General features: G+C 48.3%; 1 protein-coding gene across 1 annotated transcript in view; it reads left to right on the top strand.

Moving 5' to 3' along the window:
* LOC129401670 (NUT family member 2G-like) overlaps window positions 1-11,259 on the top strand; it is a 36,283-nt gene extending 25,024 nt beyond the window's left edge. Inside the window, exon 8 of the mRNA XM_055124407.1 lies at window positions 10,774-11,259. Within this exon, the coding sequence (XP_054980382.1) occupies window positions 10,774-11,259 (486 nt within the window). The remainder of the gene's footprint in view (window positions 1-10,773) is intronic.
* The last annotated feature ends 783 nt before the right edge of the window (window positions 11,260-12,042 follow it).

The raw sequence follows: 12,042 nt of genomic DNA, 5'->3' as shown, positions 1-12,042 counted from the left end.
ACCCCAAGACATATCATAGTTACAATGATGGACATCGCTCACAGAGACACAATACTGCAAGCAGCAAGGTCCAAGAAGGAAATCGCATACAAAGGAGCACCCCTTAGACTCACAGCAGATCTATCAGAGGAAACCCTCCACGCTCGAAGGCAATGGTGGGATATAGTGAAAAAACTCAATGAAATCAACGCTTCACCAAGAATACTTTATCCGGCTAAACTTTCATTCAAATTAGAAGGAATCATACACTACTTTGGGGATAAACAATAGCTCAGGTACTTCACAGACTCAAAACCAAACCTAAAAGAAGCACTAAAGGGGCTATTGTAAGACAAGAACAACCACTACAAGCACAACAAACCCTTGCACAAAGATGGCGCAAAATCCCATAAAAATAATCTCCCTTAATGTCAATGGTCGGAATTAACCAATTAAGAGACACAGACTGGCAAAATGGATTCAAAGACTCAACCCAACATTCTGCTGCCTGCAAGAAACACATCTGAATAGCCAGAACAAACACAGACTCAAAGTCAAAGGATGGAAAACAATCCTGCAAGCAAACAACTCCCTCAAGAAAGCTGGGGTGGCGTTACTAGTATCGGACAACATAGACTTCAGGTTGAAAAAGATTAGAAGGGATAGTGAAGGCCACTTTTTATTAATCACGGGATGTGTACATCAGGAAGAAATCACACTCCTAAATGTCTACGCACCCAATGAGGGACCAGCTAAATACCTACAACAGCTGCTAAGAGACCTTAAGAAGGACATCTCGAGCAACACAATCGTAGTTGGAGACTTCAACACAGCACTGTCTCCTCTGGACAGATCAAGAAGATTAAAACTCACCAAGGAAATACTGGCTTTGAAGGAAGAAATAGAAGAGAGAGGGCTAATAGATCTATACAGGGCTTTATATCCCCCAAAAAAGGAATACACATTCTTTTCCAGTGCACATGGAACATTTTCCAGAATAGACCATGCGCTAGGCCACACAGCATACCTCAACAGAATAAAAAAGATAGACATTGTACCAGCTATCTTTTCAGACCATGATGCACTGAAGATAAAACTTAATCGTGGACAGATGCAGAAAACCAAATCAAACACCTGGAAATTAAATAGCTCGATATTGAACAATGAATGGGTCAGGAAGGAAATCAAGGAAGAAATCAAAAGGTACCTAGAAACCAATGAGAATGAAGACACGAGCTACCAGAACCTGTGGGACGCAGCTAAAACCGTTTTAAGGGGAAAATTTATAGCTCTGTAAGCATATCTCAGGAAGGAAGAAAGGGCCCACATAAATAACTTGACTTCACAGCTCAAGACATTAGAAAAGGACCAACAAAAGGAGCCCAAACCCGGCAGAAGGAAAGAGATAATAAAACTTAGAGCAGAAATTAACGACATGGAAACCCAGAAGACAATCCGGAAGATCAATGAAACCAAGAGCTGGTTCTTCGAGAAAATAAACAAGATTGATAAACCACTAGCAAGACTCACAAAGAAAGAGAGAGAGAGAACCCTTATAAGCCGAATCAGAAATGAAAAGGGGGACATCACAACAGAAACCAATGAAATTCAAAAGATCATCAGAGACTACTTTAAAAATCTCTATGCCACGAAACAAGAGAACCTAGAAGAAATGGATAAATTCCTCGACTCCTATAATCTCCCAAGGCTGAACCAAGAAGACCTGGAGTACCTGAATAGTCCAATTAACATCAAGGAAATTGAAATGGTAATCAAAATTCTTCCCAAAAACAAAAGCCCAGGTCCAGATTGATTCACTAGCGAGTTCTTCCAAACATTTAAAGAGGACCTTTTGCCAGTCCTTCTCAAGCTTTTCCAGGAAATTGAAGAAACAGCAACCCTCCCGAACAGTTTCTATGAGGCTCATATCTCCCTAATACCAAAAGCAAAAAAAGAAAACTACAGGCCAATATCCCTGATGAACACAGATGCAAAGATCCTCAACAAAATATTAGCAAATAGAATTCAACAACTCATCAAAAAGATCATACACCACAACCAAGTGGGATTCATCCCGGGGATGCAAGGATGGTTTAACATCCAGAAATCAATCAACATAATCCATCATATCAACAAAAGATAAAAATCATATAATCATATCAATAGATGCAGAGAAAGCATTTGACAAGATCCAGCATCCATTTATGATGAAAACACTCGCCAAAATGGGTATAGAAGGGACCTTCCTCAATATAGTCAAAGCCATTTATCACAAGCCTATGGCAAGCATTGTCCTCAATGGGGAAAAACTAAGAGCCTTCCCTCTGAGAACAGGGACGAGACAAGGATGCCCACTCTCTCCACTTCTGTTCAATATAGTACTGGAAGTACTTGCAATAGCGATTAGGCAAGAAAAAGATATTAAGGGCATTCAGGTAGGAAAGGAAGAAATCAAGCTCTCACTATTCGCAGATGATATGATACTATACCTAGAGAATCCTAAAACCTATACCAAGAAACTCCTAGAAACAATAGAGTTATATAGTAAAGTTTCAGACTATAGAATCAATACCCAAAAGTCCATGGCTTTCCTATATGCAAATAATGAGAGAGAAGAAAGTGACCTGAGAAAAGCAATCCCGTTCACAATTGTGCCTCAAAAAATCAAGTACCTCGGAATCAGCTTAACAAAGGAGGTAAAGGACTTGTATAATGAAAACTATAAAACACTACTTCAGGAAATAAAAAAGGACACAAGGAAATGGAAAGACATCCCCTGTTCATGGATTGGAAGAATTAATATTGTCAAAATGGCAATTCTCCCCAAAGCATTGTACAAATTCAATGCGATCCCTATAGGGATACCCTTGACATTCATCAAAGAAATGGAGCAAGCTCTCCTGAAATTCATATGGAACAATAAGCCCCCACGAATAGCTAAAGCAATCCTTGGGGAAAAGAAAATGGGAGGAATCAACCTCCCCAACTTCCAACTCTACTACAAAGCGGTAGTCATTAAAACAGCATGGTATTGGAACAAAGGCAGAGCGGCAGACCAATGGAATAGGGTTGAATACTCTGACATACACCCCCAAATATATGATCATCTAATCTTTGATAAGGGAGCAAGAAATGTGAAGTGGAGCAAGGAAAGCATGTTTAACAAATTGTGCTGGCAAAACTGGACAGCTACATGAAAAAAAATGGGCTTAGACCTCCATCTATCACCATGTACAAAAATCAGATCAAAATGGATTAAAGACCTCAACATCAGACCAGAATCCCTAAGGTACATTGAAGACAAGGTCGGCAAAACCCTCCACGACATTGAAGCCAAAGGTATCTTCAAAGCTGACACACCACTGGCCAAGCAAGTGAAAACAAAGATAAATAAATGGGACTATCTCAAACTAAGAAGCTTCTGCAACTCAAAAGGACAATGACCAAAATACAAAGACAGTCTACAGAATGGGAAAGGATATTTATGCAGTACCCATCAGATAAAGGGTTGATAACAAGGATATACAATGCACTGGTTGAACTCCACAAGAAGAAAACTGCCAACCCAATCAAAAAATGGGCTGATGAAATGAACAGAAACTTTTCCAAAGAAGAAATCCGAATGGCTGAGAGGCACATGAGAAAATGTTCAACATCACTAATCATCAGGGAGATGCAGATCAAAACAACAATGAGATATCATCTCACACCACAGAGACTGGCCCACATCCCAAAAATCAAAAGCAACTGGTGTTGGCGTGGATGTGGGGAGAAAGGGACTCTCCTTCACTGCTGGTGGGAATGCCGACTCGTTCAGCCCTTTTGGAAAACAATATGGACGATTCTCAAAAAGTTAGAAATTGAGCTCCCATTTAACCCAGCAATACCACTCCTGGGAATATATCCCGGAGAGGCAAAAAGGTATAGTAGAGATGACATCTGCATTTCCATGTTCATTGCCGCTCTGTTTACAATAGCCACAATATGGAAAAAACCAGAGTGTCTGAAAACAGATGATTGGCTAAAGAAACTCTGGTATATTTACACAATGGAATACTACGTAGCTGTCAGGAAACATGAAGTCATGAAATTTGCATATAAGTGGATCAACATGGAAAGTATCATGCTGAGTGAAATGAGTCAGAAAGAAAGAGACAGACATAGAAAGATCGCACTCATATGTGGAATATAAAGTAGCTGGAGGTACAAGCTTACAATGTTGCAATTCCTGGCAGACATTTCTCTGGACTTAGTTACTAAAATACTAAAATACAGAAATTCAAAACTATGCTGCTGCTAGTGCGGCCTCCTGACCTCATATCTCTTCATTCTCAGCAGTGGAAAACAAATTACCAAATGCTTTCTTTTCAGCAGATCGACTTTAGAGGGGAGAAACTCCAAATCAATAATAGTGAATTTTTTTGTTTAAATATTGAATATAATCAAAGTAAAGTGAAAGTAAAATGAAATTTACCAGTTACACATGCAGGGTGGGTGGCTGGGGACGTGGGGGGAAGGGGGGAGGCATATCGTGATTCTTGGTGATGGAATATGTGCACTGGTGAAGGGATGGGTGTTTGAGCATTGTATAACTGAGACTTTAACCTGAAAGCTTTGTAACTTTCCACATGGTGAATCAATAAAAGAATTAAAAAAAAAAGAGAGAGAAAGGGGAAACAATCAACAAGCTACTCCTGGCTTTTTTTTTTTAACTTGGTGGGTCATACAAATCTATTATAAATGGAAAATTAGATTTATAAAATAAAAAGAATGAGATCTCATTGGTCACAATCAAAATACCCCATAAATTTACCAAGCAATCCCAGCAATAAGCTTTTTCTCTCTCACTATTCTTTAATGTACTCAGGACACAATTAGTCGGACAGAGAAATAGCTATGGATCAGGGGTACATCAAAGTTCTCTGCATGTGGGACGCTGATTCCAGTAGGGGGTCAGCTGGTCTTTCTCAGAGGCGCACTTTCACTCCGCCTTTGTGTGAGTTATGTACTCTTGGAGAGAGAGAAAGATAAGTATCGCTGCAGCTGACATATTTCTCATTCATCATCTAAGATTCTGAAGCTAGTCCAACCTGTTGCTGCAGGACGTAAAACCAAATAAAGTGGCCCCGAAATGGAAGATATGTGTGGGATACTGCAAGGAATCAGGCAGAGGGGTGAGAGCCAACACCACAGAAAGCCTGAGAATTAGGTGGGGGATGTGGACTTCTAAGTACGGGTGGGAAGGTGCAGAGGAGGGGAATGGTGGCACCAGTCATACGGCAAACTCTCAGGAAGTTGTGTGGACAACAAATCACACAGCATGCGGCTGGGAGAATATCTGGAGATATTGCCTGAACATCAGGGTCTTGGGTCAGAGAGATTGTTGGGTCAAAGAGCTGAGCACATGTTCTGCATGCAGGAGTGAAAGGTCGCTATCCAACGCTGCAGGTCCCCTAACACTTCAGGAATGACACCCTAAGCCCCACAGAGTGAGAAGTACCCCTGAACACCTCTTGATGTGGCCGAAACTCAGAGAGAAACACATACAGAGAAGTGCTTGTCTATAAAACACACAGGAGAAAACTTAGTAGGTATATTCGGGGATTTCAACACGAGGGATAAATTCAGACTCAACTCCAACGGTCAGGGAAAAGCAATCCAGAATACATGAATGGCGTGAGTTTCCAAATAAAGGAGTGGGCACGCATGTGGGACTCAAGAGTTTGGTGGCCGAGAGCTGCCTCCCCAGGCTAGACGATGGCGAGGGATGGACGAAGGAAAAGGGAACTGAGGCCCAGGCTTGTCGGTAGTCAGTTTATTTTTCTCTCCTCCCCATCGGAGTCTGATCTCTCTCCTTACTGCACAAGCGTAGTTGTAGTTTTGGTCGTAGTCCCAGTCATCATAGTTCCATCATCCTAGTCTCCTCATCAACCTCAAGGTCCTCTACTTCCAGTCCTCGTCCTTGTATTCCTTGTCATCCTTCTAGTCTCCTCTTTCTCCTTACAGTATAGTATTATAGAAATCATGAAGGGTGGGGGTACACATAGGTGGGGTTGAGCATTGTCATAACAACAAACAGATGTAAAGCCAGTCATTAAAGGGAAGTCCTAGGAGACTTTAACTCAAGTCTCCTAGGACTTAAACCCTCAGATGAGATGACAAAATCTCATCTGAGGGTTCAGTGCTCCAGATTACTAGGATAGCTGTGTGTTGCTTTCTCCTTTCTTCATCTAGTAATCCATTTCTTTCTTTTTTGGGGGTGAGGGGGTCACACCTGGCGATACACAGGGGTTACTCCTGGCTCTGCACTCAGGAATCACCCCTGGCAGTGCTCAGGGGACCATATGGGATGCTGGGAATTGAACCCGGGTCAGCCGCATGCAATGCAAACACCCTACCGGGTGTACTATTGCTCCAGGCCCTAGTAATCCATTTAAACAATCATAGTAAATTACTTCTTATAATATTTCTAGTCATTTTTGTATGAACACAATAAGAGATATATTAAGCTTACAGGATGTCTCTTCCTGGAGACATCGCCCTATATATTCCAGACCACAGTCTTCAGGCCAGGCTAGTCTTTCCTAACCCCAGCAGCATCCTTATTCAGTTACTTCTTTTTGAGTCATGACAGAATCTACTCCATGACCATGATTTTAATTTATTATACTTCATATGACACTTGAACCACAGCCATACTCAAGGCCAAACTCCACAAGAAAGGAAGAGCCTCACGCATGAAGGAACTGGCAGAGGAACCCAGGTGTGCGGTACCCGGGGCTGAGATCTTCAAGCCTGTTCGGACCGGGACTGGACCTCTTCCACCCAGATCCCCCATTTTGCCGCTGGTGGGCAGTCACACACAGAAACTGCCCCCAGCTGCTGTGTAATCCCATCAATGGCCAACATCCAGAGACTAGAAAACCAAGCTCCCAGAAGCTCCTTATACCCTAGTTCTCCCTCTCGAGAACCTGGCAAGTTTCCTGCCCGCAAGGGAGATCCTGGCAAGCTCCCCGTGGCATATTCATATGAAAAAAACAGTAACAATGATGGGTCCCATTCCCCTGACCCTGAAGATCCTCTAATGCAGCACCATTGGGATGGACGAGCAAAGAAAGGCTGCTAATATCTCAGGGCTAGGACGAATGGAGACGTTCTGGGCCCGCTCTAGCAAATCAACGATCAACGCGATGACAGTGGTACGGTGATATGGCACATAGTTTGTCCCTTTCCGATGCCAGGGTAGCTTACAGGTGGCCCTGGGTCTATCCAGTCCCTTCGTTGGGACCCTGATCTTGGTGTGCTAGGAACTAGGGACAACTGAGGCTGAAGTCAAGTAAATATGGATGCCCAGGAGTAAATATTATTTTGGAGTCAATTAACTCCCATATTACAAAGCATAGCATGAACTGTCTTCCTGTGTCTAACAAAAAGGACATTGCTAAATAAACCATTCAAATGACAGACAGGAAAGAGTAAAGCACTATAGGATTACCAGTGCCTGATGGAACTGGGTGTGCCTCAGGGCACTCTTGTGGGAGTAACTCAATAAATCTAAGCTCCCTCCAGGAGGAGCAAGGACAACCCAATGTAATCCAACAGAATGGAACAACATAAAAATAAAATGGAAACATAAAACTAAATGGAAACTACCATGGAAACAAAAACAAACAAACAAACAAAAACGCAACTAACAGGCAAAAGCTATTTGATCATTAAACATCTAACAAAGGATTAATATCCAGATTATACTAACTCACATAACCAAACAACAGAAAAAAACACAATAAAAATTACACAAAGGACATAAACAAACACTTCCTTGAAGATGGTCCACAGGCACATAAAAAAAGTCAATGTTGGGGCCGGAGTGATAGCACAGCGGGTAGGGCGTTTGCCTTGCACGCGGCCGACCCGGGTTCGATCCCCGGCATCCCATATGGTCCCCCAAGCACCGCCAGGAGTAATTCCTCAGTGCAAAGCCAGGAGTAACCCCTGAGCATCGCTGGGTGTGACCCAAAAAGCAAAAAAAAAAAAAAAGTCAATGTTACTTATGATTAGGAAAATGGCTCATAGTTGGGAAAATGGTTAAAAGAGAAAATGAATGTTGGCAAGGATGTGGAGAAAAGGAACTCTAGGGCTCTGTTACTGGGAATAAAATTGGTGTAGTTACTATGAATAACAATACGCCGTTCTTAAGAAAATTAATATGGAAATTCCATATGATCCAAAAGTACCACTACTAAGTATCTGTCCAAAGACAATTATCAACAGATTTCGCTCAAATGTAGAAGATGATTTACTAAGGCAAGCAATCACCAAGAAATGACAACACTAACGTACAGACCCAGTGAAAACAAGGAAGCTGCTAGAGAGAAAGGAGAAGGGGAGAGGGAGTAACGGGCATAAGAATGTTTGTGATGGTGGGCTGGCATTTGAGCACTGGTGGTGAGGCTACCTGGTCACAGCTAAACCCATAAAAGTCAGAAGCTGATTGTCTGAAACTAGTGATAAGTCTGTGGCATGCTCCTAGACCTCAAGACAAATGCAGCATAAGCTTGTATGACTGAGTGAGAGTACGAGTGTGTCTGCATGTGTGTGTGTGTGTGTGTGTTTGTGTGTGTGTGTGTGTGTGTGTGTGTGCATGTGCATGTATTGTTGGGGGCTGGTTATGAGGAAGGAAGTGTTCCTGCCACTGAGACAGGTGGGAGTCTGGGATGCTGTTGTACCCATTTCCGGAAGATATGGTCTGTGTGAAATGCCTGAAGCACCTTTGAAGAGAAGCAATGTACGAAATAATGACCTTAGAAATAAAGGCATCTGGGGAGCTGGAGCGATAGCACAGCGGGTAGGGCGTTTGCCTCATGATAACTAGAGATTGTCACAGATGAGCCAAAATCCCTTCCCCGTCTCCCACCCACACCCACGCCTCTCCCATAGCCACTCACTGTCCTCGGGCAGCTTCCCGGCAAGTTATCCAATAAAATGTGCCAAGGGGCAGCTCCATGCCAGGGGTTGGCAGGCAGGCAGGGACGCTGTCGGGGTGAAGTTCACAGGCTGGTGCAGCTGTAACATGTCCATGTCTGTTGCAAAACGAGGAGCGTCCCAAAGTCTGGATGGATGATAACGCGGCTCATGGCCACCCTCCTGGCATATGGGGTGTCCTGGTAGAGATGGGTACTTCCCCAAAACACCCGGTAATCCTCGGGGGCGTGAGACTTCCTACAGGAGGGAAGGTGACAGTCGTCATCTTCTGCAAACTCCAGCTTGAGCCTCTACACCATCATCTGACCCCAGCACTGCCTTGTCTGCGCCACCCACATGATTCTCCCTTCCTGTCAGCTCTTCTCTCTGGAGACCAGGGGCGGCTTTAATCACAACTCAGCACACACCCACTATTGCAGGGAGGGTCTCGGAGGGCTGGAGGCCCCAGGAGGCTGGACAATCCCTTGCGTATGCAGAACCCTGGCTCCATCCTGGCCCTTGACCCGCCTTATGACCAAACTGCTCTCGTGCTCTCTCATGTCTCTCACTTCCTTCTTGGTACTCGGCTGTTTAAAACTGCACAAAATCACTGGTCAGAGGAGACATGCGTGCAGGATGTCCTGTGTTCTGACCATGAGGGATGAGACATTCCACCTTCTCACTCACACACCTGGAAACTTCTCCCCACACTGCCAGGGACCAAACTCTTGCGTCCACAAGCTGACCCACGCCCACGGGGGCCTGCCCACCTGACTACCGCGCTCCAACAGTGTCAGCCCTGCTCACCCTCAGGGGGAGCTCCTGCTCTGACTAGATGGAGACACATGAGGTGGGTCAAGCCACCCCCAGTCCGCAGTGGGTCCCAAGTGGGACCCAGCATAGAGCAGATGCCTGTGGGTCTCTGTATGTACCAAAGATCCAGCCCCGGGTCACTGCCCCTCCCAAACCTGTGGGAACACCCACCCAGATCCAGGACAGAGAGCTAGACTCCTGAGACCCATGCTCGTCTTTAAGTGTCCATGCAGCTGTCCAATGGACATGTGGTGAGCACAGACCCCAGGACACCAGCGTCTGCCCCTGCACCCAGGTTCCAGCCTCTGTCTGACACCCAGGATTGCAGGGACACTGAGGGAAGCCCTGGTGTGAGGTGACACGGAGCGAGCTGACACTGCACCTGGGGGGCAGGACGAACAATGGCATCTTGGGGGCACCCTGTGTTGGGGAAAGGCACAGGGACGAGGAAGGAAGGTGAGCAGAGTCAGGTGAGGAGTGAGGACAATGCAGGAGGAGGGGACAGGTCACAGGCAGAAAGGCGCACACAGACTGTCCCAGCCTTGAGGACCTGGGGGTTCAATCCCCCTTTTTTTTTCTTTGCTTCTTGGGTCACGTCTGGTGATGCACAGGGGTTACTCCTGGCTCTGGAGTCAGGAATTATTCCTGGCAGTGCTCAGGGGACCATGAACCCTGGTCTGCCACATGAAAGGTAAAGCCCTCCCTGCTGTGCTATCACTCCAGCCCCAGGGGGTCTTTATCCTTTAACCCTGTGCCCCTGCCAGCCTGGCTGCTAGGACCCGAGAAACAACTCACTCTTTAAGGCAGTGGGTGGGAGACACCCGGGGGCATCAGCGAGCCCCGCCCCAGGGACGACTGCCCGTCACTGCAGACTGGCCGGCGTGTCCGCGGCCTCCCTCGGCGTCCCGGCCGCCAGGGATCTCCCCTGTGCCCCTGGGCTCCCGCTACCGCGGAGACAGCCCGATGCCCAGTGAGCAGGGAGGCCCGTCTCCTCTCCGTCGGCCTGTCCACCCCCAGCGGGACGGCCAGGGGCAGCGCCGCCAGTCCCGGGGGCCGGGCAGCTCGGGCCTGGGCAGCGGGAACCGGACAGCGGAGCGCGGGGAGCGGCAGTGCGGGAAGAGGCGGAGGGGATGTGGGGGCCACAGGCCCCTGCCCGCAGCGGCCCCGGACCCCGGCCCGGACACCAGCCTCGTGCCCAGGGCGGTCCCGGGGTCCCGCCTCCCCGCCCCGTCGCGGGGGCCGCGGGGCGTGGCCGGGCCTGGCCGGTGCCCCAACCACGTGACGCGGTGGCCGGTCCCGCCCGAGGACGGGCCCAAGAGGAGACAGGAGGAGGTGGCCGGGCCAGCCCACTGCCGGCTGCGCCCCGCCCGCGCCCGTCTGCCCACCCGCCCCGGGCGCCCCCGTCCTGCTGGGCCGCCGGCTGCGGGGGCGGGACTTCCTGCTGGCCCCTCCGCGCCCGGGGCCAGAGCGGCCACAGCCCTGGCCCCGACCCCTGACCTCTGACCCCACCCTGCCGCCGCCCCCGACCCTAACACCTGAGCTCTCTCATCCCCTCCTCTTGGTCAGACATGGCTCTCTCCTGCGCTGTGCTGATCCGCCCTGACCCCGCCCTGCCGCGCCCTGACCCCGCCCTGACCCGCCCTGACCCGCCCTGACCCCAGCTCTCACACCCCACCTAGGCCCCTCTCTGACCAGGTCAGGCCCTGGATTTTTGGAGCACTGTCCGCGGAGCAGCAGAGTGCTCCTACCCTTCTCCTCACTCGCGGGAGGGACCTGGAAACCCCAGTTTGCTTCCGGGAAGAGGTGCGGGCTGGAGGGATCCAGGTCAGGCTGGGTCGGGGCCAAGGCACCGCTGGGGCGGGGGGAGCGGGCCCGTCCTGGGGGGGCAGCGGAACCGAGCAGGGGCGGTGGGGGGGAGCCGCCGGGACGACCCAGGGCGGGGCCGGGTGGGGGATGCTCGGCCTCGGGAAGGCCAAGGCGGGGCTGCCCAGGGCTTTGCCTTTTGGTCCCCCCGCGAGCCGAGACAGTCCCGGGCGCGCAGCTCACCCCTCGGAGGGACAGTGCCCTGATCGTCAGTGTGACCTGGAGTCTCAGGAACGACCCCACTGGGAGTGACCGGAAGACCCTCAGTGAGTGAGTCATCAGGGACAGTATGAGCCCGGACCAACTGCTGAAATCCAACATGAGAAACACTGATTCTGCAGCTGGATGTCGAGTGGACTTTGCCCAGTGAGGAGTCCCCTCTGGGACATTTCATTTCCACGGCAGGTGTAGCCCCGTTGGGAT

The sequence above is a fragment of the Sorex araneus genome, chromosome 2 (genome assembly GCF_027595985.1).
Source record: "Sorex araneus isolate mSorAra2 chromosome 2, mSorAra2.pri, whole genome shotgun sequence".
Classification (NCBI taxonomy): Eukaryota; Metazoa; Chordata; class Mammalia; order Eulipotyphla; family Soricidae; genus Sorex; species Sorex araneus.
This window is presented reverse-complemented; position numbering and strand designations above follow the sequence as displayed.